Genomic DNA, 27687 nt, shown 5'->3' with positions numbered 1-27687 from the left:
CCATCTTGGTGCCGGGTACTGTGTGGGGATGTAGGGAACAGTAGAGGATGGAACAAATTCAGCATCTTCCCTCACAGAGTGGGGAAGCAGTCAACTCAGAAGTAACAGCCACTGAGCGGCAGGGTTTCATGAGGCAAAAAGTACAGAAAGAGCTGGAGCCAGCCTGGTAGGGGCTTAGCCTCCTCTGGGTTGAGGAAGACCCAGTTGCTGCCAGGAGGGCACCCCAGTCTGTGGGGATTGTTTTGTTGGGACACTGCACAATGTACTGATTAGACGGGCTGTCCTTGGTAGGGGACGCTCAGGTAGTTTTGTAGGGGTTTGGGGGACCCCTACTGAGGAAGACAGCAGAGAGACTTAACCGAGGTCTGGGTGCTATTTTCCTTCAGTGGCACGTTTTATCCTCTCGAAATGGTGTGTTTTGGCTTCTTTATCCTACCAAGGGTTTCAGATCCCATATACTGGGGGCAGAGCGGGTACTGGCAAACATTCTCAAAAGAGCAGAAGAGACTTTAAAGAGGTGATGTCACACGAAGAGCGGAGAACTGGACCCTGCCTTTGAGATGGGCACTTTAGATGCCTCTTGCTTCCCTTATGGCACAGCCCTATCTGCATATCAGGAGGGAGGCTGCTGTGGGTGGCAGGTATTTCTAGAGGATCTGTACTATTTTGGAAATGTTACTGTCTGTTTAATAATGGTGGGCATTTACTAAGTAAGCACTGGCTTTGGATAAGACGTTGGAGGTAGAAGGGTGAATAAGTCGCAGTTCCCACTCATTTTCCTAGTGTTAATCCTTGTCCCTTGTGTTCCTGATATTTTTTTACTTTCAGCTAAGTAATCATTTGTTTGAAGAACTTGCCATGGATGTGTACGATGAAGTTGACAGGCGAGAGACTGATGCAGGTGACTTAACATGTGGCTTTATCTACTAAGCTTCTGTTATCAGTAGGCAGCAACAAGCTGCCAGCCTCAGTGTTTTGCCCAGTTTTTACTGTCCTGATAACACGTGTGTCAACATTGACTCTTGTGTATGCTGGCTTCGGAGCGTGCTGCCCCTAGTCTACCTAGTAATGCGAGAGCCACGGCTCTTAGAGGAGCAGTGGCGCCCGTGGTGATGAGATTCTATCTCTGGCTCTTTCCTCTGGCTAGTCTGGCTTGCCACGCAAAATCACAGCACCCTGGTGACCGAGACAACCGTCGTCCCCTTCCTTCCAGTCAATCCCGAGTATTCATCGACACGGAACCAGGCAAGTGGCCAAGTCCAAAAACTCACTAGTAGTGATATTTGGGAAATGGCTGATATCATGGTATTTTATTTTCCCAGGACAGGTATGTAAGATTTTTTGATTGATTAAAATGTTAATATCCTTTACACACACACACACACACCCCCTCACAAGTTGATAAGAAAAGCAATAGAAGTTAATAGATGACTGGGAAAGAATATAAAACAATTCACAAAAGAAATATAAATGGCTGGAATTCCCTCACGGTCCAGTGGTTAGGACTCCGCACTTTCACTGCTGATGGCACGGGTTCAATCCCTGGTTGGGGAACTAAGATTCCACAAGTGCAAGGGCAAAAAAAGAAAGAAAAAAAGAAAGAATAAATGGCTTTCAAATGTGAAGAAATGTTTAATCTCATTAGTAATCAAAGAAAGCAACCTGAAGGCATTAATGAAAGTTTTATCAATCAACTTAATAAAGTATCAATACATACTAAAGGATACTCCAGACTGGTAAGGATGTGGCAAGATGGGCTTTCTCATGCTACAGATAAGAGTTTAAATTGCTGCAGACCTCAGAAAAGCAATCTGTTAACTGGTTTCAGAGGCCTCAAAATTAACTGCATCCTTCCACATAGGAATTCCTCATCTGGGAATATGTTCTAATCAACTAAAAATACAAAGCTTTATGCACATTTTCATCGAAGCACTGTGTGTAATAACAGAGCACTGAAAAAAGCCTAACCATCCACCAAGAGCTGTGAAGCTGAGTAAATTATGAAGCTCTTTTCATTTTCATTGATTACTGGTTATATATAATGATAGAGTCCCAGCATCTAGACTATAACTTTATGTTGAAATTTTAAAATTTGTCCCTTCAAATTAATTTTTGATTAGTAGGCCTACTTCAGAACTGAATTGATATTAGAAAGAAAGCATTAAGAGAGCAATTTTGTTTTGGTTCACAAAAATAGATATGCATTGTGAGAACTTAAATGTTATATTGTTCTATTATGTAAATGGTTTTAAACTGTTCACAAGGAAAATGTTAAATTTGATTCAGTTATGGCTGTGATTGATGATACTTTGAGCATGCTGGAAGGTCTTTGCCGAAGTTTAACAGTAGTCTGACTAGTTTTATGTGAATATGTGTGTATTTTTACATCTGGGAATATTTCCAATTATTTTCTCACCCTCAGGGCAGACAGAAACTAGCTCGGTTTAACGCCCATGAGTTTGCCACTCTGGTTATCGACATTCTCAGTGATGCCAAGAGGAGACAGCAAGGTAGTCCTCTCTCTAGTTCAAAAGGTAACTGTTTCAGACCTCTAAATGTTTGCTTCTTTGGCCTTAAAACTTCACACGAGTGTTAAAGTTATAAAAAATAATTAAAGCAGTCATTGACACCACAGCTTAGTTAAAGCCCTGTAAGTTTTATTGGTGCTACGTTGTGACGACAAGTTTCTCTCTTTGAGTCCTGGTGAATTATAAATATTTCAGCGTTATTAACTGTGATTCAAATTTATCTTATATATGATTTTTTACCTCTTGGGTCACCTGTCTTCCCTAAAAAATTGCATTCTGAAATTAACTCAAAAGTCTGACTTAGATCTTGTTAAAGGACATAAGAAACTAAACCCTCTTGACTGAAATTCCAGCTCACCTGCTGTTGTTTACCTACAAGACTGAGTTCTCCATAATTAGAATTTGTCGCTATAAACTTTAGATGTCTACAGCAAGAGTTATTGGGGTTTAAAATTGTGAAGAGAGCACCAAGCACCTATTTCCGAGGTGCCCTTTGAGTCTTGTTCAGTAGCTCAGGGTCCTGTCTCCATGCTTGGGAACATACTTCCTCCCCAGCACTGATGCTGTATCTTTTTTGTTTTTTTCTAATTGTAGAAATAATACATTTTTAAATTGAAAAACATGTAAACAGGAAAAATACATACCGTAAAGATTCAGTTTTCAGTCAGCATCACATTCCCCAGAGATAGTAATCGTTAACTGACAGCGATTTGTTCTTCTTGATTTTACTTATTCAACAAGACATAAACAAGTTCTAAGAAACTTTATTAAATTTTGGTGAAGGTGCAGTGATAAGGGTCCTTTAAAGTCTCAAAATGTACAAATTCTTTGATTTGGTGTTTCCATTTCTAGGTGTTAATTGAGAGGAAATAGAGATGTTACATGTATGTTGTATATAGCACTGGAAACATTAGAAACAAATAAGCAATAATAGAGCAATTATTAGTTACATATTTGAATAGTGCACACTTTTTTTCAGAGACTATGTAATGACATAAAGTAATAGATTAATTTTTTTTAAAAGCTTTAGTATAATCCAAATTTTGTAAGGAAAACATTTATATATATACATATGTACAAGTGAATATATCACATGTAAATATAAATATACCACTAATCCCCATTACTCACGGATCTCGTATTTGCCAATTCACCTATTCATTAAAATTTGTTGCCTCAAAATCATACTGACAGCACATTGATGGTAATTTGTGGCTGTATGCAACATGCTGAGAAATTTGAGTCACCCAAAATGCACGTTCCCAGCTGAGATTGAACAAGGCCATGCTCTGCCTTATTGCAACTCTTATACTGTAAACAGGTGTCCTTTTGGAGATTTATTTAGTGCCACAGTTTTCACATTTTTATCCTTTTTGTTGGTGATTTCCCTATTTGAAGTGGTCCCCAAGTAGAGTGCTGAAGAGCTGTGTAGGATTCCTAGATGCAAGAAGGTCGCGTTGTGCCTTGTGGAGAAAATACATGTGTTAGACTAGCTTCGTTCAGGCGTGAGTTATAGTGCTGTTGGCCATGAGTTCAATGTTAATGGATCAACAACATATATTAAAGATGTCTTTAAAGAGAATCACATGTAAAACGAGGTTATATATTTATCAGTTGACAAAAATGTGATCAGAGGTTTGCAGGAAACTAACCCTGTGTTTCCAGTCAGAACAATGGTTTAGTATTTGCTAATTCGTTCTTCACAGCAACTTTATAGAACGTAACTGCTACAAATAATGAAATTGACTGTATGTATGTGTATATGCTTAGGAAAAAGACTGGAAGGAAATAGAACCACATGTATCAATAGCTATGAATGATTACTCTATCAGTTTCAATTTTTCTATATTGAATCTTTATCACTTCTATAATCTGATGGCACGTATATATATATATTTTTTTAATTAATTTATTTTGTTTAATTATTTTTGGCTGTGTTGGGTCTTCGTTGCCGTGCACAGTCTTTCTCTGGTTGCAGCGAGCAGGGGCTGCTCTTCGTTGGGGTGCGCGGGCTTCTTATTGCAGTGGCTTCTCTTGTTGTGGAGCACAGGCTCTAGGTGCACGGGCTCAGTAGTTGTGGCATGTGGGCTTCAGTAGTTGTGGCTCGCGGGATCTAGAGCACAGGCTCAGTAGTTGTGGTGCACAGGCTTAGTTGCTCCGAGGCTTGTGGGATCTTCCTGGAGCAGGGCTCAAACCCGTGTCCCCTGCATTGGCAGGCGGATTCTTAACCACTGCACCACCAGGGAAGCCCCGGCATGTATATTTTAAATATTAATTTTAAAAATTAAAATTCCTTTTAAGTAAACATAATTTATCACCAAGATATTATCCATCGAAATATCCAGAAACAATATTGGAAATTAGAGGTTTGCTTGAGTTGCCTGAAAGAAAGTGGAGAGACTTGGATAATTTGTGAAATCTTTCATTCAAAATGTCTTGGAGCCAATGGAGTCATCCCTGCTTCCCTATAGACCATACCTTCCTGGTGTGCCCATGTGTGTCCAATGGATCATTCTCCTCTTTCTCTCTCTCTCACTGGCATTCAGCTAACGAAAGGCCGATGTGCCTACTCTTCGATCACCTAGTTTCTAGGCTCCACTTTAACAATTTCCTTTCTGTTTTGACTTGACATTACCTTGTAAACAAGGTACAATTATAACTGAATTGCAGTTAATCTTACATTAGTTACAGCTTTATTTTCATGATTTCGAGCTACACCCTGTTTCCTTGAATGATTACAAATTTGGGAACCTATCCCCTTATCTGAGCAGCTTTTTCCTAAACCATCTAATTAATTTGCCCACATTTGGCAGGTCGCTCAGAGGAATGCTTAAATCTGTCTCTGCAGTTTTTAGTAGACTCTCTGTCCAGTTGATAACTTGCTGTTATCCCTTTTTGGTGTGCATATAACCTTGCTATTTCTGTCATTTTCTTCCAGTCTTTTAAATGGCTAGTTTTTTAGGAAAAAAGTTTTTTGCAAGCCTGAAGTAAAGTTTTTTGCTTCTATTGATAGACAATGTGGAGCTCATACTGAAAACAATTAGTAACCAGCACAGTGGTGAGAGTCAGGACAATGACCAGCCGGACTATGACAGTGTGGCATCAGATGAAGACACGGATCTGGACGCCACTGCGAGCAAGGCACACAGGCAGAAGGTGAGGTGGCACACCGCACACAGAAAGAGACTGTGTTTTCTTTTCAGATCTTTCCCCCTGAAAATTTGCCTGCTTTGTAAATCACTTGAGGGCTAGGCTTGTGAAAAGTGCTCTGGAAGTAGAGTTAGGTTTTCTACTAGCTTGGGCCAAGCAAAGGTCAATGAGGTAAATAGTTTTAAAATAGGGGGTCTGTTGTCCCTGAGTCAGTTGTTGACTCACAGCCCTTCTGCAGTTTTGACTTTATAAAACCTGTGAGGAAGGACTGGTGGGTTTTATTCTTTCAACGAATGTTTACTTTCGTTGGGTAGTTATCCACACTTCCCTGGATAATATTATCCTGAGTGAGGCCTAGTCCCTCTCCTCTACGAGGCCGTCACCGCCTGCCCAGGAGGAGAGAGAACTGCAGTACAAGGGTCATAAACACAGACACAAGAGGGGGGTGGGGTGGTCAACAGAGACACAACTTGTCACTGAGGAGGAGTATCAGGGGAGGCTTTAACGTGTGCCTTGAAGAATGCCTGGGGAAAAAAAAAAAGAATGCCTGGGATGTGGGCGTGTGGAGAGGCTGGGGAGGGTGGGCTAGACAGAGAGGAAGTGAGACAATAGCGTGGGGGGGTAAGGGAATCTGGTCATGTGTGGAGTCAGCCTGAAAGGAGTGGGAGTCAGAGCTGCAGCAGAGGGCAGGGGTCACACCATATGCAGGAGCGTGATGCCAGACCGAAGAGCCTGGACCTTGGCCAACAGTGCAGAGCCCAGGAAGCTTTTAGGCAGGGCAGGAGGGCGATGTCAGCCATGTTGGGTCCTCTGTTTTGGGAGGACTGTTCCGGTGGACCAGGGAGTGGAGGAAGGGAACCCAAGTAGGAGGTGCTGATGAGGTCCAAACAAGAGGTGACACAGGTTTACCTCAGGGCCTTGGCTGGGAGGGTCTGGATGGAAGAACAGTTACTGTAGCAAAGTGTGAGCCCGAGGACAGGGCAGCAGGGGCCTGGCTGGTCTACCCACTGCTGAGTGTCCCAGACCTGGCCCACAGAGGAGCCCAGCGAACATTGGAGAATGGATGAACAGGAGGAAGATAAAAAAGGCAGGGCTTGGCAATAAGTTGGATATTTGAAGTGGGAAGGTAGACTTACTGGAGTTCTGTCCAGAGTTTTCCAGCTTACACAGCTGTGAGAACCAGTGGCGCCACTGGCAGATGCAGGGAATGTGGAGGGGATAGCAGGAGTCACCTGTTCCATCTGAAACATCTCTGCCCGCTCTCCACAGAAGCGCTGGGTTCACTCGAGTGAAAGCTGGGTCATGACAGGACCCTACACGACGGGGTCCCTAGACTGGCTGGCCTCCGCCTCCTCTCCGCCTTGCACACCCATTCCCTCCAGCTGAGCCCTGCCACTGGCTGTAACACCCTTCCTCCAGACAGCCATCTGACTAATGACCTCCCCTCCTGCAGGCTGTTGCTCATGTCCCACCTACCCACGTCTCAGGTTAAAATGCACCCGCCTTCACCCCAGCTTCAGCTCCCCAGCCCCTCACTCTGATCTATTCTATTTATTTTCCATCTCACTTATCACCTTTCACCGTACTATATAGTTTTTTATTTTTTCCCTTTCTCACTCTGTTGGGATGTAAACACCATGGAAGCAGGAATCTTTGTCTATTTTCTTTTCTTATGTATCCCAAGCTCCTAGAACACTGCCTGATGCTTAGTAAAAAAGCATCAGAAAAGTTGGAATGAGTGAATTAATGAAATAATGAATAAAAAAAAATGAATGAGCAAGAGAAAGGCAGACAAGACAGATGTGCATAGTCATTGTCAGAAAGGATTTGTAGCCCCACTGTCTGATCTATTAGAAAATATTGACTTGAAAATTTTTCAAATACTTTCGTAGCCCTACCTTTATGTTTTATTTTTGCATTACGCTTAGAAGCTTTGATTTGGTTTGATTAACTTTGCGATCCAGCTGGCATGGTCAGAATTTGAAATTCTTTAGCAGTTAGTCTTGAATGTTATCATTGTCTCAGATTGTGAACATTTTCCCCAATTTATTTTTAGAGCCTAGATTCAGATTTATCAGATGGACCAGTCACTGTGCAGGAATTTATGGAGGTCAAAAACGCTCTAGTGGCTTCTGAGGCCAAGATACAACAGCTAATGAAGGTGAATAACAACTTGAGTGACGAGCTGAGAATTATGCAGAAAAAGGTAACATGTCAATAAATGCCAGGACGGTTGCTCTTTAACCCCATAGTATAAGGAAGAATCCCAGGCATGATGCTTGTGGTCAGAGGGAAGAAACACAGATCTAAAAATCTTTGGGCCAAGCTGTCTTTTTGGAAGCAGTATGTATTTTGGATATTTTAAATGAAGTAGCTTTGATTAGAAATAAATCCAGTGTAAGTTTCCCAGGTAGGAAAACATTACAGCCTATTAAGTGTTTGTGTCAGTTGTAGAAACCCTTGCACTATCCTGTGCTTCCTGGGAAGCTAGACACCACTCCATGGATGTGATTCTTCCAATTTATTGCTTGTTCTAAAGAATAAGCACGCCATGAAGACAGGGCAGACGAAAGCCCAGGACAGGTGTATGTGTTTATCCACATTTCAAACCCCATGCCACACAAGGGGTACTGTCCCTGTTCACTGTAGTCTAAGATATTACCCACCCCTGCCCTGGCAGCCCAGTCCCACAGCCCTGCTTTTTTTTCACCAGTAATTACCACTAATTTATGATGTCCTCAGAGCCACAGAATAGGTACTCAGTAAATGTAAGAAAACATTGTGTTTGCACCAGCGAGAACCGTACGCTGGTAAGAAACAATCCCATTTGCTCGGCATTTCCTTGTTTGCCACCTTTTGAGAGAGTTAGAAATATATAAATATATTAATCTCTATCTGTAAAAAAAGTATGGCTAATAATAGCAAGGAATATGCTTCAGAGGGGATTACGTATATAACTCTTTATAAGAATGCTAAGAAAAAGAAGTGGAAAGATTCAGAATTCTGCCCGAGACTTTGTAGGTACTGCTCCCATCATTCAGTGCTCTACAAAATGAGATTCTGTACACTTCCTTAAACAGAAACAAAACAAAGTATATATCTGTGTCTTCCTACTATCATTTGAAGAGTGATGCTTCAGAATCATTATCAAGAACAGAGGACATGGTGCACCTCATTTGTGGCTGGGCCCTTTTCAGTGGTGCTTCCTAAAGGAAGGCTGAAGATCTAAGAAGAGGTCTGTGCCCCTCTGCTTGTCAGGGAAGAACACTGCAGTGCACCCTTGCCTGCGGCTTGGTCCAGGATTCTTTTGAGTTCTAGATCATTTTTGGAGACGTTTTGAGATAGATGGCCTCAATACCTATAATAGAAGGGGACAAGAATGCCTGAAGATCGATCAGATTTTAATCAAACACTTGTCCTGTGCCACCCTGGCCCTGTCACCGGCTGGTGTGCAGCCATGAACAAGACAGACAAAGTGCCTTTTTGCCATAGCATACAGGGCTTGCACTTTTTCTGTCTTTTCTGAAATATCTTTTGTTTAATGAATTACAGTTTGTCTCATTAATTGAACTAATGCATTTTTTTGAGGTGACTTTTTCTGAAACATGCTGACTTTGCCACTGCAAATCAGTCTGTTAAGCATCACCATTTTTATTCTTATTATTCTCCTTTTAGTATTTGTAGAAATCGCCAGAGATAACCTCGAATCTCTGAAAGCAAATGTCTCAAGCTTCTTTAAGAAATGCAGAGTGGAATTATTTGCCATTGTTCATAGATTATCTCCTCAATTCTTAGAAATGCTTTTGATTTATGAACCTATTATCTATAACTTTTCATGTCCTGTTATACTCCTTCCAGACAAAATAAGTGTAGTCTGGTTCTTATTAAGATAAGCACCATTCAGATTTATCTGAGGATATCTCGCTAAGTACAGAGTACTAAAATTTAAAAAAATTGAGACCAGGAACTAGTGGTCATCAAAGCACATTAAAGCAAAATCCAGGCTGGATGTTTTAGAGTGAAAAGTGTGAAGATAAAGTTTAAGATTTCAAGACCTTGTCTAAAATACTCTAAGAGGTTTTCACATAGACACACGAGCATGTGACCAGATCCCCCAGTCCTACACTGAGGACCATGTGTCAGTTATGCTCCTCACTGGTTGGACCTTGACCATTTCATTGTAGAACACGGGTTCCCATAAGTAGTTTTGACAGGCACTTGATGCCTGTCTGTTTCCTAGAATGTAGGAATTTTCAGTAGCTGCTTGTCACTTTGCAGCTGTTCTTTCTTTGGAAAGGGAGTTGCAGATATAAGTTATGCCCTGAAAGCCTTTCTGGTGTAGAAGCAATCTATCCTTTCTTAGGGATCACGCTTTGAGAAAACTGAGAATGAGAGTATTTCTGTTGCAAAGACAGTAAATCAGACTTTCACAAAAGTTTGGCACTACTAGTATAAAGTATGTGGAATTTGTTTATTTAGCGAAGATGCATTGATTTTATTGCAAAGTTAGGTAAAGTTTTTTAATATATATATAGTTGACGAAGTAGCATGATTTGTGTCTGATCTTTCACATTTAACAGTTGCTTGGAAAAGATGCTAATTAATGAAGAGGAGCAGCCACTATTGGTATATTTTTCACAGATCGGTGCTTTCTTAAATAGAAATTGAAAGTAACTCCTAACACTGAATGGGCTTGCTATTGAAAAAGTAATGATCTCCTGGTGCAAACACAGTTGCTTGTGGACTTAAGCCTTGGCCCTGGTGGGGAATTTGGTCCCATTTTACAATCTCTGTCAAAGAGTAGACAGCTGAACTCACACCACACCCAGCTTATAAAATGTCCTGGAAGATGGAGGAGCACCAAAGGGGAAGGACGTTGTGCAGCCTGGACTCAGTTAATTGTGTTTAAAATGCCAGATGCTAAAGAGTAACTCGGTTCCTTGCTGATCCCTTAACTCTAATTCATCCAGCGCCATGAAGCAGCCTGCATGTAAGGAATGGAAGGAGCGTTCAGGGTCTCCAAGTGACAGCCTCTAACTAAAACGGGGTGGTGCCAGGCAGATTAGAGTGTCTAAAGCTGACACCACGACGGTCGCATTTTTGGGCGGCAGAGCCAAAGGAGAGAGAGGCCAGGTATTCCGGCCCTGGCTGAAAGATGACCGATCACCAGAGGGCAGCGCGCGCTACGTGGAGCGTTCAGATGAAGATGTTGATAGTTCAATAGGTCTCCGGTTTTCTTCGTGATATGTTAATATAGCAAACTTAACCAAGATCTGGTTCCCTCTCTTTTTAAAAAAGTGCTAAATTGTTTGGAATTTTAAAGAGTATTATGTAATAAAAACTTGTTGATCTTATTTTTTCTTGTTGGCTTTTTGGGAAGCAGTAGCTCATCTGATTTTTCGTAAGCTGAATTTCACTGTCTTTCTTGCTTTGCAAAGCAACTCTAGTTATCTTTGTGCTGCTTCCATGGTGTCTGCTGACATTTTTGGCATTTGCAAATTGCTCAGGGCTCATTTGAAAAGCAAGTTACCTAAGTGATGTCTTAATGATCTCAAGCTCTTGCTTGAAACAGCCTTAGAATAATCCAGAGTGCAGCTTGCCTGCAAACGTTTCCCAGGCCCACCGTGACCAATTTTTACGTGGTTAGACAGTTCGCTTTTAAAAAGTCCAAACTGCAACCTTTTCACATTCAGAAATTAGCTATTTAATTTGCTTAAGTGACAAAGTGAGTTGATTGTGTTTCACTTATTCTAGAAGAAAGAGTTTTGGTTTGTAGTTGCCTTTGACTTTCAACCCAGCGAGCTGTTAACTGTTCTTGTTGTTAAAGCTGGTAGTTGTATGCGTTTACTTGGTGTTTGCTTTTTCTGCTTGCTATAGAAAAACACAGTCCCACTGCCAAACATGTCTTTCAGCTTCAAACACTCCAGAGTGAAAATTCGAACCTCAGGAAACAGGCCACAACCAATATATATCAGGTGCAAACTGATTCTGAGTACACAGACACTTCCAACCACTCTTCTTTAAAGAGACGTCCATCTGCCCGGGGCAGTAGGCCCATGTCCATGTACGAGACGGGATCAGGTCAGAAACCCTATCTCCCAATGGGAGAAGTGAACCACCCCGAAGAGAGCAGGACGAGACTCCAGCCTTTCCCCGCGCACGTAAGTAACACCACTGGCGCTTCTGCTTTTCACTCTCTGTCCAGCCTGACTCCTGCCTTCCCTCTTCTGAACCTGCAGATCCCCAGTCTCTGCTTTGCCAAATTGGGCTACAAGAGTCGTCCTTGTGTTTGCTGTATTAACATGTCGACAGGTGCTTGCAGTGTTCCCACAAGCACTCAGGGCCACTGGCCGAAAGTTTTCCAACGACCCTGGGGATTCTGGCTCTTGCTCAGCCCCTCTCCCCTTTTTCTCCCCCGTATCCATAATAACTTTCCCCGCCAGCCACTATTGGAACTTTTTTGGTAACAAGCTTCCTTCCCTATTTCCAAAAACAAAAGCAAATTATAAAGGTTACTGGCAGCAGTAAGTACCGTCTTCTTCGAGGTAGACGGGCATGTGCCCCCTTACGCACAGGAGCCCTGAGAATTCAAGGCGCCTCCTCTGCTCCTCCCAGTGGAGCGGGTGGTGTCTGTGGCCTGGGCATGCAGGCCAGGTCTGGAAGCCTCTGGGCCTCCGCAGCCCCTGCACCTGTGGTCAGTGTGCCTGCTTAGCTGCATCCTCCTCCCTGCGTGGAGAAAGTGTTGCTTTTTCACTTCATAAGAATGAGATGTAAGAATTCTATATCGACCTTACAAGCGTTACATTCCAAAGATTGTATTCTGTAACAGGCTACTAATGCTCCTATTCTACAGTGGAATAACTATTGTGTTGTGAGGGTTTCAAATATTATATTTCTTGGGGATTAATTTGTTTTAAAAAACCTATGTTTTGACAAAATGTTGCAGGCATTTTGAACCTGTGTGATGTTTTCTCAAAGAGTAATATTTATCTTTTTGAATGTCAGAGTTATTCTTCAGTCCACTCTTATAGGAATTTCCAAAAAATTCTCAGAGTAAATAGAAAGTAAAGGATAGTAAAGGATATGGTGTAGGAAATTAAGCCCTAGTTTAATTTTGTCAAGCTTTAATGTGATAAAATTACAGTGTTGTTATATTGTAATTGGGAGTCTACTACTTCAACTTTTTAAGTTGTTTGGGCTGAACATTCTAAAGCAATTGATTTGATACATTGGGTGTAATGGGAATGCCATTGAACTAAGTTAAGAATCTTATTTTTGTATAACTGAAAACAAAATTTAGAAAAAGCCACTTTGTTAGTTTTCACAGTATACTTTTTAATTTTAGAAACATTTAAAATGTAAGAACGTCTTATTATTGTAAAAGTTCTATATCTGTACTAAGGAGCAGATTGATAGCGTATACCAACTTTAAATCATTTGTATAGTTTTTCATTTCATATCATCTGTCCTGGTTAAAAAACAAATATTTGTTTAAGGCTGTCTATTAAAAAAAAAGAAACATTGGCAAATTTGACAAATTATGCTAGGTATTGTCTTTCCCTCATAGAAAAGTAGCCTTATAAATTCCAAGTAATTTCCGAGAGGCATTTCACTAAGGGATTAAACATCTCTAGGGATCTGTCATTGGCTAGCGTGGAAGTTTCAGCACTGATCTCATGTGTGTAGTGAGTTGCTTTTTAGGATTCTTTTCTGGGAAACCTGGGCCGAAGCCAGGGTAGGAGGTGGGGTTTTTTGTTTGTTTTGTGTTTTCCCGAGTGTGTTTCTTTTTCCCCTTCCAGATTGGGAGGAGTGCGCTTGTGACCTCCTCTTCGTCTCTGCCTTCCTTCCCCTCCACACTTTCCTGGTCGAGGGACGAGAGCGCCCGAAGGGTTAAGTACACGCTGAATGCTCTGCTCTCTGGAGGAGGGGCAGTGCTCCTGGCGCTCTGTGCTTCGCCCAGCCCCCCCTCCCTCCGCTAACTGCTCTCTGTCCTGCATGAGGCAGCGCTTCCCTCCTGGTGTCTCAGCTCTCAGCACTCACACACGCATGCGTGCCTGCAGGAGGCGGCCTCCGTCTCCTCGAACTCCACATTGCTCAGTCTCACGTGACATTTAACACAGTCTGCAGTTCACCCTGTAACACTGATTCTGAGCATTCTGTCTTTTTAAACAATCAGAAAATTAGCTGGCTGCTGGCTAAATATTATAATAGGGCAAATCTGTCCAAATTTGTTCAGAGAACTAGCGTATTTGGACTAACGGAAACACTAAGACATCGTGCTCTTTATTTTTTATTGTTTTTTACCTCTTGACATATTTTACCTCAGCACCTTACTTGACAAACCAAGGTTTTGCAGTCCCTGCATTCTGCACCCAGATTGCAACACATGGCAGCACTGGAGGTGTAGGCACCTGTTAGTATGAAGCTGTTCACTTTGTTCTTTGGTCAAGTCCAGCTTGCCGACGTATAATTTACATTCCCAGTAACAGCACATGATACAGGTAAGCTCCTTTTAGAGTAGCCAGGCAGCAAGTATTTATCAAGCACCTTGTCCACACCCAGCCTTTTGGAAAGTCAGTTAAAGGGTCCTGGGGACTTAGGTGACCTCCCTGCTCCCAAAGGCACTGTCAGTTTAAAAAACAGTTTCATGCATGAAGAGTATATGGCAGCAAGCTGGGAAAGTCATGACAGAGCACAGGCTTTGCAGACCTGCGTTCAGGTCCTGGCTCTTTTGTTTTTTACTGGAAGGGCAGTGTGGCTAAAGTGAGAGGAGGGAGGGTGGGTGTGGGTGAGGGACCACCTTTACAGACCAGGGGGATTTGCACTGCCCTTTGTCCGTTCCCTCCACATCGGCAGGAACGATGGAGAATCTTGCCCACTGCCAGTGCCTTATGGCACGTGGAGGCCCTTTGGGGGTTCTTTTCTGCACTTTTGAGGTAATCTTTAAAAAAAAAACCTCTTGACATATGCTACTATCTTCTGAGCAGTTCTGAAATTGAACTGCACTGTTTATATTACAGTATTTCAGTTAAAGTAAGGGGCAGTTAAATAGAAATGAATATCTTATTTGAAATGTTGTTGCTAAGAGTCAAGTAAACCTCTTTTTGTCCACTGTGAAAGTTTTTAAAAATTTTTTGGTAGTTTTGAGAATTATTGCAAGGACTGCTTACTGAGACAGTGTTTTATACTGGCCATTTAAACGGGTAATCCTCATTGCTCCTGACAGCTTCATCGTGAGGTTAGGCTTTTATGGCATGTCTGTACGCAGAGAAAACTACCAATCTATTAAATAAACTGAACCAGCACCAGCTATAAGGTAACTTTTCTATTAACAGCTTTGAGAGAGCAGCACTTTTAACTAGTAGACCTTAGTTCTGCATGTTTACAATAATTTTCATAAAATTAATGCTGACTAATTTGAAATCCTGAAATATGCTTTTGTTGGTAACGATGAAGGATTTAATGTAAGTAACGGATTTCCTGGGTGGTTATTGTTGTACGTTGTTTTCTGTATTTGAGAAACATTTCCTGAGTACTTTTATTAGATATATGAGTCATTACTCTTCTAAAATGTTTCAATGAAACTTGGTACTTTTGATCATTGTGGAGGTAATGCATTTGATTTGTAATTGTCAAATTTACATCAAGGAAGGCAAAAAGATCCATTATAAAAAGGTGGGGTTTTTCTGGGTTTAATTCCGTTTTCTAGCTTTTTCCACCGGAGCAGCTCTGGACAAATGTCCCAGAATAATTATTTAAATACACATTTTTTACATTCCATTTTATGCTGTGTATGTGCATGTACACACTCATCTCTGTGTGTGTATGTGTATATAAAAACTAAAGGAAAAGAAATGTATTAGTCAGACATTCACTGTGAAAGGTAAGAAGAGATTTGTTTTGTTTTGTTTTGTCTTTTGTTTTTTGTTTTGTTTTGTGTTTTGAGATCATCTCTGCAAGAGCCTGGTTTCACTGTTCCCTGCCTGCCTTTGCTCTTCCATGTAGATAGCCAGTAGCCAGTAACTCACTGATTGATCCATAAAGCCAAACCAAAAGCAGCTAGTGAAGCAGAACTGCTTGCTGGTAGGAGATGTAAACAAAGGGATCTTAAATGTTATAGTAGTTTTTACAGAACTTAGCTTTACAGACTCTCTTTATAGCTGCAGGCCAACATTTTCAGTCATTTGCCAGTTGTATTTGAGTGGTTTCAGTACGAACTCGTATTGAACTTTAGGAGCCCAGTGCAAGTGTCTTACGTTAAGTGGCTGGGACCAAATAGAGCATTTGGGGGAAACATGAAAGACCTCAGCAGACAGAGAAAGAGTGTTCTCCCTGGGAGAGGACAGAGAGGGGTCATGGGGATAGTAAGCAACACGTGGTATGAATAAGGAGCCTTTCCCCATCTCAGGGCTGGCTGCCTCCCTGCCTACCCGCCCGCATAGGGCCTTCAGAGGGCCAAGCAGCATTATCAGGAACAAATAATTAAACTTTATGGAGACTGACTTAACTGACTCACTCTAAGGGAGCCATTCATTTGAGTGGAGCTACAGGGTCTCCGTGTGTTTAAACAGGGCTCTGAATTTACAGGCGCTTTAACTTTAGCCACATTTCATTGCAGCAACCATAAAATTCCTTAGGCACATGTTTTGATTAACTTGGATTAAATTCAAGTTACAGAGCTAGAAATAGCTCATATTTCTCTTTTGCTATTGCTAATCAATTTAGGTTTTAAATCAGCTTCCACTGATTCCTGTTCAAATGAAGAAATTCCCAAGCACTGTGGGTAAAATAAATACTGAGGGGAAATCCTTTGTATTAAATGCTCCAGAACTAACATACTCCCCTTCAAAGGAATGTGGTCCCCTTCAAATGTTGTCACCCAGAAGGCCCTGTACTTAGCAGTGCTGCCATTTGCTCAAAACAGTTGTAGGCTTCCTGTGTCCCATTTTTGTTGCACCATATCTTTATGTTTTAAGGGTAGATGTTTGGGGAGACAGATGAAAGGGGTTGGAAACCAAATGTCACACCAGGTTACTCCATTTTGGTTCACAAACAACGTGTGGCAATGAATGAATGGTTTCTGGTTTCCTTGTGTGGCTCACACGAGCCGTCTCTGAGGACAGTTCTTGGAGAGCTGTGTTGTGAGCAGTGGTGGTCCTCAGGGCCCCAGGTGTGTGGGGTATTGGAGGTAGCAGGAGACAGGAAGCCCAGGTTCTTAGTCCAGGTTTTCTGCTGACTCTTTGGCCTTGGGGGTGACCGCCAGCTCTTTTGGCCCTTCCTTTTCTCATCTGGTATTAGACTAGCTGATCTGCAGGCAACTCCCAGTGCTCACATCTGTGGATATATGTGCGGACCCATTTGCTTCTTAAATGGGCCCCATTATATTATAGTTAAACTCCATACTCCTCAGAGAGCTAAACATGAGCGTTGCCTTGCGCGTCTGTTAGTTTGTACCGGGGGTCTGTGTATGGAGCAGCTAAGAAGCAAAGAAGAAAATGGGGCAGAGAAGGAAAGAAACCGTTTCTGGATCCACTATTCATCTGTTACTAAATTTAAAAAAAAATTTTTTTTTAATTTTCTGGCCACGCCACGCGGCTTGCAGGATCATAGTTCCCTGACCAGAGATCAAACCCGGGCCCCGGACAGTGAAAGCACCATCTCCTAACCACTGGACCACCAGGGAATTCCCTGTTCCTAAATTTTTAATAAAGCATCGGCCCCCATCCCAGATGAGATCTGGGGCATGATGGCCACGTAGCCTGACAGGTAACAGTTCCTGAGAAGGCACCCAAGAAGTGTCTGGTGCTCTCAACTAATGGGGTCGCCTTTTCTCTTGTAGGCATCCAGGCTGGAGAAGCAGAACAGCACACCTGAAAGTGACTATGACAACACTCCCAATGACAGGGACCTGGATGACTTGGGGTACATGTGCAGGAAGAATGCCCTGGGGCTGGGCTCTTCAACCAGAGACCGAGCAGCGTGGTCAGGAGGCACACTTCACCACCTGCACCCGCTTCTCTGTTTTCAGACCCATAACGTCCTCAGATATTAAGGCATAAGTTCATAGTTCACACCTCTTCCCATCTCCCATTATTGCCACAGGGGCCTTTTGTTCTTTTACCAGCAGGTTAGACTCATCTCTGAGTCTGTAATGCGCTTAAAGTCAGTACTCCATTTCATTTTCGAGTCAACGTTAGGTTACATCCTGCATTTACATCCCGAGGAATTGGCTCGATTAGGGTGGCTTCATAACCACACACCCTCCCTGCTCCGGTTGTTCCCTCCCTTTCCCCATCTTTAGCCTTCCTACTAGGGTCATCATGTCCACCCCCATGGTAGAGTGAAACAGCCTCTCTATGAGCTGTGGCTGCCTGCTGATGAACCAGCCTTACCCTGAGTCTCCTGTCAGACAGGATAAAGGAAACCACAAAAGCAGCCCACTCGTGCCTTTGGCACATGCACATGCTGTGGCTCCTAGAAGCAGAGAGGCAGCTGATAACTACCTGTCACATTTAACCACTTCTTCAATGCTCACAGGTCAAGCAGGAAGGGAAGGCAAAGAAGTACAGTGTGGCAAGGTGATGGCTCAGGCCCAGATGTGGCAGAGCCCCACAAGGCCCCGAGCCCCGTCTTCCCCAGCACCGAAGACGTCATCCGGAAGACTGAACAGATCACTAAAAACATACAGGAGCTCTTAAGAGCAGCCCAAGAAAATAAACACGACAGGTAAGGAGGCTTGAATATCCGGCCTGGCAGGACGTGTGCACATGCTCTGGAAGAGATGCTGCTGCTCCCTTACAGATGGGGATTTTTTTTTTTAATATGCTCACTTCAAAAGTTGTTGAAGGGCTTCCCTGGTGGCACAGTGGTTGAGAGTCCGCCTACTGATGCAGGGGACGCGGGTTCGTGCCCCAGTCCGGGAAGATCCCGCATGCCGCGGAGCAGCTGGGCCCGTGAGCCATGGCCGCTGAGCCTGCACGTCCGGAGCCTGTGCTCTGCAACGGGAGAGGCCAAAACAGTGAGAGGCCCGCGTACGGCAAAAAAAAAAAAAAAGTTGTTGAAAATTTCAGGTTTATGTAACAGGCTTAAAAACAAATTTGTCTTTTTTTTAATCTTTCATCTTCTTATGAAGTGCTCTGAATATAGCTGCCTCTAGAGATAGAACTGCAGCATATTTGGGGTAGTGACATTCCCAGTTCTTGAGGTGAAAGAAGCTACCTCAAAACTAGCAACACATTCTCCCGGCCACACTGCTGTCTGTGGTCTCCTTAGCTGGGGAGAAATCTACTGCCATAGAAGGTATCCTGAAATGAACCTGATTTCTTACCTTTTTCCCTCATGCATGTGCACGTCTAAGAAGCAAGTGGTTTTTAGAAAAGTTGATCTAATTGTCACGCAAATCATTCTCTGCTCCTGAATGAAGAGTCTGCTCACTCTGGGCAGAACCATATCTTGCAGAGTTATTTCTTACTGCAGAGAAGGGTCCAGCTCTCGTTCTAACTCACCCCTCTGTCCTCTGGTAAGTTGTTAGCTGTTGCAGGTGGTATCCTAGTCTCACGCGGCCGGCCTGCTCCAGACACAATCATGACACGTTTAACATCATCCCACTGAGTTTATGAAAGCGGCAAAATTTGATCAAAACCCAAGAACAATCTCATTGTTTTCATTAAGTCAGCAAAGCTTAGGGCTTCAGTGAAGAACTTCTCTCCATGCCTTTGCACGAACAAAAGTTGTTCAAGGAACACAGTACTGCTTCTTCTTTTTCCTGTTCTCTTCCATGAAAAGATGCACCAGTGTCTTTTGCATTCTCCGTGTCCCTCGCACTGCCATGCTCACCTCCCCATTTTCTACCCTCTTCGTTTTGCTGTACAGTTCAGACTTCTCCCAGTGTCATTATTTCCCACTCAGTAGGAGAGGAATGGTCAGTGTTTATTGAAAGAGCAGAGCTAGTCTTCATGGATGGACTGCTGGAGGCTCCTCAGAGAAAAAGAGGAACCTGCATAATTTCTCAGCCTCCTTCCACGAAAATTATATAGCTGTTTATCGCTCCCCTCCCCCGGACATCCTCTTTATCACATGCCCTTCCTGCCTCACACGCTACAGGTGTGGAGTTCCTCTGCTCCTCACCCAGCCTTGGCAACAGGCAACTTCGTTACCACATTACATAAAGCAAAACGTTTCACACCTCAAACGTATCAAGGCACCGTGAAAACAGGGTGAACTCTTTCCCTGGGGCTCTCCCACCATTGAACAGCATGCTTCACTTCTCATTTCCCCCAGCTCAGAAGTGCCTTGCTCATATTTCAAACAGCAGCCAAAAACTATGCTTACATTAAGTTTCTCTCTTTGATGGTTATCAAAAATATAAATATCTGCCCTGGAGCTGTTTCTGGCTTCAAATATCACAATATGTGGTGCTTGGTACAGTTTGGGAAGTTTCTTTTTTTTTTTTTTTTTTAAGATGTACAAATCCATTCAATATATGTCATGATCTGTTTTCTGTAAGAACCATGAGAGAATGATGCAGAGATTTTTAATCATCAACTCACTTTTTTGGTTTAAACTAGAATTGGTCTAGAGAATTTATATTTTATAAATTGTTCAGTGTTCTCTTAAAATCTCTGGTTCCTTGTGTATCTGAGACACTTTCTCTTTTTTTTGGCTGCATTGGGTCTTCGTTGCTGCGCGCGGGCTTTCTCTAGTTGCGGTGAGCGGGGGCTACTCTTTGTTGAGGTGCGCGGGCCTCTCATTGCAGTGGCTTCTCCTGTTGCGGAGCACGGGCCCTAGAGTGCACGGGCTTCAGTAGTTGTAGCACGTGGGCTCAGTAGTTGCGGCACGCAGGCCCTAGAGTGCACGGGCTTCAGTAGTTGTGGCGCACAGGCTCTAGAGCACAGGCTCAGTAGTTGTGGCACACAGGCTTAGTTGGTCCACAGCATGTGGGATCTTCCCGGACCAGGGCTCAAACCCGTGTCCCCCACATTGGCAGATGGATTCTTAACCACTGCGCCACGAGGGAAGTCCCGACACTTTCATTTATAATCTTGCATTATATGAATTAAACCCATGCCTTTTTCTCTTGTTTTCTCCTCTCGATATCCATTGCTTATGCTCGTCCTAAGTGAACCATTAGCCCATGCAGACACGGTCAGGCTTAGTCCTGGTCCCCTGGGCTGAGCAAGCTCCCCACAGCCCCTGACCTTCCCTCAGCCTGGTCCCATCCCCTCAGCCTCCAGCCTCACTCCCTGCCTGTCTCTGTTTCTGTCTCTCTCTCTTACACACAATTACACAGTCCAGGGATTACTGCATATTATGCACAAAAGCCTTTTCAAGGAAAGATAACAAGTTGTGAACATGGACTCCCTGTGGTAGAGAAGGAGGAGGACTTTGTCATTAATCTGCATGTGCTTTCTTTCGTGGCTTATTGAGGACTTCCTAAAATATGTCATAATGTGAGTTTTTGAGAGATGTCCTTAGGAAAAATGTCTCCTCTATGTAGCAGGAGGAAAGGGTGAATTATATTTCTGGGTCAAAATGAAAACCATAACCAGCAAAACATAAAAAACTCTTAGGTGTGGATCTCAGTTAATGCTCAAGAAACATTTGTGGCTGATACAGTGGTTGCTGTGGACATTGCCTTTTTTTGAGGGTCTTTGTCACCTGATGGGTTGTTGCCCCTTCACATTTGCAAGTTAAGTAACTCCTATGCATTGGTGTTTTTGTTATTACATGGTGTATGGTTCTAACTGCTCATAAAGGTAAAAGTCGGGAATTCCCAGTTGGAAGGCATTTTGGTATAATTCAAACCAGTTTCTTGAGATGCAATGATTTAATTAAAATGTAGGCAGTATTAATTTAAATGAACACCTTGAGGAGGTGTAGATACCTTTACAGACTAACTGTTCTGTGGTTCCACCTGGCTGGTAGTGGACATTGCCTACATTCATACCTGGAGACTGTTTTTGTCTGATTGAATGAACTTTCAAGAAAGGATGGGGCCCCTGCTTTATCACAGAGCACCTCCTGTTGATGTGGGATCCACAGCAGGTTGGCCGTGGCCTCGACCCCTTTGTTACAGGAATGTAAATGGGACCTATTCTTAGCCGAGTATTCTCTGTCTCTGAATTATTTTCACTGTCTTTGAATAACCTTTTCAATATTCTTGCAGTTATATTCCCTGCTCAGAGAGGATACATGTAGCTGTTACAGAAATGGCAGCATTATTCCCCAAAGTAAGTCACTCCCTACTAACTTGGTTCAGATCCCTTTTAATGAACCGTAAGAAATTTCTTTATGACCTTTACATTATATTAATCTTTTTGTAGCACAGGAAGTTTTGAATATGCAAATAGCCATATAGAGCTTTGAAATACTTTTTGTGCTACATGAGTATTGATTTGGGTTTAATAAGACAAGAATGTACAAGCCAAATGCTGAAAGGTAAAGCATTAATAGAATGAAATTTTATCTGGAATATTTCACCCAAGTGGATTAATATTTTTCAAAAACCACTTCAGTATAGCACTACTAAATGCATACTATTAAATACACTGCACGCACTTTGACCTTTGAGACAGAGCCCTTCAGCATCCGCCACACTGTGGGTTGCCAAGCTTGCAATGTTCCGAGCACCCTCAGTGAAAAAGTGCTGGACAGAACTGCTGTTCACTGTGGAATAGTTTGAGTTGTTTTCTGAGGAATGCTTGTCCGTGCTCTCGGATACATCCACCCTGCAGTTCATGGCGAATGCCTATGTTTTTCTGTTTAGAAACCCAGGTCCGACATGGTGAGGACTTCCCTCCGTTTACTGACATCCAGTGCCTACCGACTCCAGTCGGAGTGCAAGAAGACCCTCCCAGGCGACCCGGGCCCGCCCACGGACATCCAGCTGGTCACGCAGCAGGTCATCCAGTGTGCGTACGACATCGCCAAGGCCGCCAAACAGCTGGTCACCATCACCACCAAAGAGAACAACAACTGAATGGCAGGGCTGGCCCGGCCCTTCTGTTTTTGAGGCTTTTCTAAGTCCGGTTTCCAATTTAGACATGGAACTCTTCCAATTTTTACAGAAACAAACGTTTAATGAAAATTTGAAACTTTTTAAAAGAAAATTCAGTATTATTTTTGCATGTTTTCTAACAAATTTTCAACTATTAATTTAACCCACTTGCCTTACTTGTGCCTGTTTGCCAGTTTACCTTCTGACGTGCTGTTGTGCTGTCCGTGACCGTCGAGTTAATGATCATAGATATCCAAAAGCAGATCTTCATTGTTTAGAGTATTTTAGAACTTTTCCATCCCTTCAGACTCCTTGCCTATGGCTAAAACTATAAGAGAGAGTTTTACTGAAACATTCTCTGGAGAGAGTTGGGTTAAAAAAAAAAAGTCAGCATTGTCTGTTCCCTCTCAAGTATTGTGCAATAAGCAGATTTTCCAGCCTCCACTGCAGAATCTCTTAAGTTTGGGGTATCTCCAAGCAGGCATGTTAGAGAAAGGACTTTGCCACTTTCTAAAAATAGTGTAACAATCTCTCTTGGAAGGAAACAATGAAGTGTTCAATTTCTTTTAACTGTTCTATCATATGAGGTGTTCTCTCATCTAATTTTTTGATCCTATCTTCTATTTCTATTTTACTATCATCCTCAAGTCCCCATGGCATCCGATAAGCACTCATGCTCCCTGTCGTGTGTCCCTTGGCCGTGTTATCACGCACACTCTGTGGAGCCTCAGTCCCACGAGCCGTAACTAATTTTGTCCCTCCCCATTCAGATAGCACTGCCATAAACGGTGACAGGAGCAGTGATCTGCTCCCCTTACTCCTCTAGCCGCCTAAAGCCTTCCCACACGATCTGCTTCGCATATCTCGCCACCTTTAAGGACTTCTTATGAGGTAAGATGTGTACAATCACCTGAGTTCGCTTCTCTTCCATTATCTCACTGGTACTTCACAATTAGACATCACCTTTCAAGGGACTTCCAATGCAGGGGGTGTGGGTTCGATCCCTGGTTGGGGAGCAAGTTAGTAAAAAGAGCTTTGTTGTTCTAAAAGCTAAAGCATATTCCTTCCCGCTCGTTCCCGCAGTTTTGTGTGGGTGTGGCTCAGACCCTGACCTAGACCAGAGGGGCCAGGTGGTACTGACATTGGTGAGTGAAGCGAGCCAGGTGCCCAGGGCAGGGGACAGTGGGGGAGCCCGTGGCACATCAGTGGTCACAGCATCTCCCTGGCTCCACTCAGGCTGCCACGTGGAAAAGTGGGCCTGGGGTTGCTGGAGCTTTGATTTGTCAGGAGACACCAGATATTTTTTGTGCCGTCTCTCCATTTGTAAATGTTCGCAACTCATCTAAAAGTGTTCACGGCACACGTGTGGGTGAGCTTAGGCCTCTAGGCTGCCAGCTCACAGCTCTGCTGTGTAGTGTGAGGGCCTGGCTTCCCTGGTCTCCCCCGGTTTAGCCTCTGAACCTTACCTGTAGCGTGGCCACTGTACCCTGTGATCAGTTGCTGTTAGTCCTTGTTTCACCCATCTTTTCTGTCCCATAGCGCTCGTTCACACACGTGAAAAAGTCAAAATAATCAAAGTTGCCTAAAAACATTCTCAATAAGCCTGTATTTTCACAGAACTGTTTGATTCACAAACACCTTTGTAGTGTGACCGAATGCTGTCGGGAGAGGAGAACCGCAATGGTGTTTGGTTTACTAAGTCACTGTGAATGGGTGCTTTCGCCGGCTTTTGCTGCACTGAGTAGTGTGGGGAAAGGGTCCACATCTCCAAGACTTGTCTGCACAAACCTAAGTGCCGTGCTCTTATTGGATGCTGAGGGGACGCCTTCTCGAGGAATGTCTTCTACCTTAAGTTCAAGCACTGTCTGAGAACCTTTTCTGCATGCTGCATGTACCGGGCTGTCCCTCCTCTTCCTTGCAAACACGTGCCCTCCTGCCAGGCCTACATGGGCTCCTCGGGAAAGGCCCAGCAGCAGTTCAGAGTCAGTGCCCTTGGCCTCCCGGGGAGGACGGGCTTCTGCATAATGAGTCGCCTGCGGTGGGTGAAGTGGTGTCTTCACTCCAACACTCAGGACCTGCAGTGGAGGACGCTGTTTCGTGCCCCTGGAGAAAGTCAAGGAACGTGGGGACCACCAAAGCATTTCCCGTTGTGAGAACACCACAGGAGGTTGCTCTGTTAACCCACAGTGCCAAAACCCGGGAAGGAAGTTCCCAGGTGGGGTGACAGGAGGGCCACAGCTCGTCCTTCTCATCAAAGTGCCCTGCCCGTTTCCTCGGCCCTGAGAGGCCGGGGTTAGAGGTCCCCGGGGCCTGCGGACAACTCGCACCTTGTCTGAACAGTCGTTCACCGTCTTTTGCACATGGGTTCCACAGCCTTGCACTAGTGTCTGCGTTCTGTAATGTCATTCTCTTACCCTTGATTCTCAAATCCCCGCCCCCTCAAAAGCCCCTCGGAGCTGAGAGGTCGGAGGTAGGAAACCGGCATTTGCCACTTGCTGGGGGAGACGGCTCCACCCCTGAGCTCCTTCAACTGAAGTCATCTTCTGCCTCGGCATGCAAATAGTTCTTATTGCCAAAGAACAATGAATCGGGCCCAAAGACCAAATACAGCATCTCATCAATTGGAACTATAAACGCACAACTCAGGAGCTGTCCTCCAATTCCTCCAGCGGTTTAAGCTGCGGAACCAGAGTGAGACCGGCATGAGTGTCCTCCGCAGCCACCCTGAGCTCCCAAAGCAGAGAGTTTTCCTTCTTTCCTTGTCCCGGTTGAAGGTCACCTTGATTTTACAAAAGAAAATGCTGCATAGGAAAAATGAAATGCCTTTTATTCCAATGTGTTTTATCCATGTCACCCATTATTCTGTACTTATTTTTCCTGTTTGTTGTACATTCTATTCCTGTAATTATTGTTCATCCCTTTAAGCGTTGTAAAATCGTTTTGGAATTTGTGCCTGCTAGTTATGCAATAAACAGGCTCTGTAAGTGTCCTTGTGGTAATTCTATGCTTCCCATCAATAAGTTGATGTTTCCAGATACTAGGTCAACGTTCCTAGAAAGTTCTTCCCACAGAACCTCATCTTTGATAAGAGATGGTATCAAATGTGCCTCCACCCTGGGGGGGCTCTGTCCGTTTTCAGAAAGGATGACCTTTTCCTCCTCTGTGCTCAGCAGATAGCTTTCTTACAAGAAGTCCTGCATCAGGGAATCAGTTCCATGTATCTTATCATGATGCATTTACTCCTCACGTTAAATTTTGTAAATTCAGCGAAAGCCAGCCAAGCACAGGTGCCCTCACTTCTCCTGGGCAGGCGATCGGGTGGCGAAGTCAGTTCGGTCTCTCGAGGCCCCCAGTCTTTTACTTTCAGAGCCGGGCTGTTGTGCGGGTTCACATGGGAGAGCTGTGGGATAGATTCACACTGGGTTCAACAAGGATACCCACAGTCCCCAACAACTGTCCTCCCGACGGCTGACTTGGGGCACTTCTCCCAAACGGAAGAAGGGGTGGGGCAGCACGGGTGCCTTTCTAAGCGAGAAGTCCGGGGAAGATGGAGCACCCTCTCTGTGTGATCCAGCTCGTCCGAGGACCTCGCAGTTCAGACCCATCAGCTCACTCCCAGAGGCAGCTCCTAGGGCAGGGGTTCTCCAGTGAGCCAGCATCAGAGCCCCTGGAGGGCTTGTGAAAGTCTCCTGTTCATCTCTGATTCAGCAGCTCTGGGGCAGGGACCCAAGAATCTGCGTTTCTAACAGGGTCCCAGGGATGCTGCTGCTGGTGGTCCAGGGACCACACTCTGAGAAGCACCGCTGTAGGCCATTTTTAGGCCCCGTCACCAACACCACACAGCTCCTTGCCTTCTGCTTTCGAGACATGCCTGGGACCTGGGACCCTTTACTGCAGTGTTGCAAAGCTTGCACCTGGACCCACCTCGCCTCAAGCTACAAAATACAGAGAAACTATATTCGACTAAAAATCACTGTGTGCATGGGCAGTTGGGGCAAATTCTGGACCCAAAAGATACAAAAAGACAAAAAAAAAAAAAAAAAACAAAAACTGCCATTTCTGAAGAGCCAGGAGCAAAAACAGCGTGTTGGGAGCAAAAGTAGGGTACTGAGCATGCTCCCTGCACTCAACACCACCTAAAGGGGAGGTAAAATACCTAAGCCACCCCTCCAGCTAGACCTCTGGACACATCCCTACCCTCACCCCATATAAGGAACAGGCTTGCCCCACCTGCCAGCTAGCGAGCAAGCCAGGGAAACTCTTGTTTGTTCTCACTCCCCCCGGCTGCAGCAGGGGCCCCAATAAAGTCTTGCCTGAATTTCATGTCTGGCCTCTAGTCAATTTCTCTTGATTGGGGAAGGCCAAGAACCCTGGTCGGTATCACTTTTAGCCATGTTTTTGTAATAATTATAATTAAAGCTCACATTTATCAACTATTTACTCTGTGCCAGGCACTGTGCTGGGTTCCTTATGTATATTAACTTGTTGAATCCTATCTGCAGCCCTATGAAGCAGGAGGAGTTGTTCCCATTTTACAGATGAGGAAGTTACACTTGAGGTTACGTCCTGCATCCAGAGATGAGGGAGAGCATGTGAGTTATTGTCAGTCCGGTGTGTCTTCCTCGTAATCAGCCAAGGTGGGTTTTCATGACCCTAGAGGGGTCTGTGACTAAGGAGCTCAGAGAACATGGCCTCTGTGCGGAGGTGAAGCCTGGGGAGGCTGCATCCCTGAACGTCTGTGTAAGAGGTGATGTGAGATTATGTGAATAAAAGGCATTAGTAAGTAACCAGGGCACAGTCTTCTTGTGCCCATAAGACGTGTCTCACCCTTGAGCCCCAGGCACCAGGACCCCTCCAGCATTTGTTGAGCGACCGACTGGCAGGACTGTCCACTGGCTCCCAAGCACCATGGGCATTGCTTTCCCAACCGTGGGGCTTCACAGAGGCGGCCTCACCACAGGGACAGCTCAGAGGCCATCTGAGGTTGACACTCTGCGAGGCTGTCCAGGAGCC

The 27687-nt window shown here is 44.1% G+C and overlaps 1 protein-coding gene across 8 annotated transcripts in view; it reads left to right on the top strand.

Moving 5' to 3' along the window:
* Positions 1–25876, top strand: part of GIT2 (GIT ArfGAP 2) — a 47175-nt gene extending 21299 nt beyond the window's left edge. For 2 of the 8 annotated variants that reach the window (XM_079941903.1, XM_079941902.1), the window contains exons 10-20: positions 829–901; positions 1148–1245; positions 2423–2534; positions 5542–5684; positions 7735–7884; positions 11591–11839; positions 13478–13567; positions 17518–17600; positions 18216–18404; positions 21844–21907; positions 22444–25876. In XM_079941903.1, the coding sequence (XP_079798029.1) occupies positions 829–901; positions 1148–1245; positions 2423–2534; positions 5542–5684; positions 7735–7884; positions 11591–11839; positions 13478–13567; positions 17518–17600; positions 18216–18404; positions 21844–21907; positions 22444–22656 (1464 nt within the window). In that variant the 3' untranslated portion in view covers positions 22657–25876. The other 6 variants (XM_079941904.1, XM_079941907.1, XM_079941906.1 and 3 more) reach the window with 6 other exon arrangements.
* Positions 25877–27687: the final 1811 nt, after the last annotated feature.

The sequence above is a fragment of the Stenella coeruleoalba genome (genome assembly GCF_951394435.1).
Source record: "Stenella coeruleoalba genome assembly, chromosome: 14".
In the NCBI taxonomy this organism is placed as follows: domain Eukaryota; kingdom Metazoa; phylum Chordata; class Mammalia; order Artiodactyla; family Delphinidae; genus Stenella; species Stenella coeruleoalba.
The sequence above is the reverse complement of the archived record's forward strand: the minus strand, read 5'-3'. Positions and strand labels throughout refer to the sequence as shown.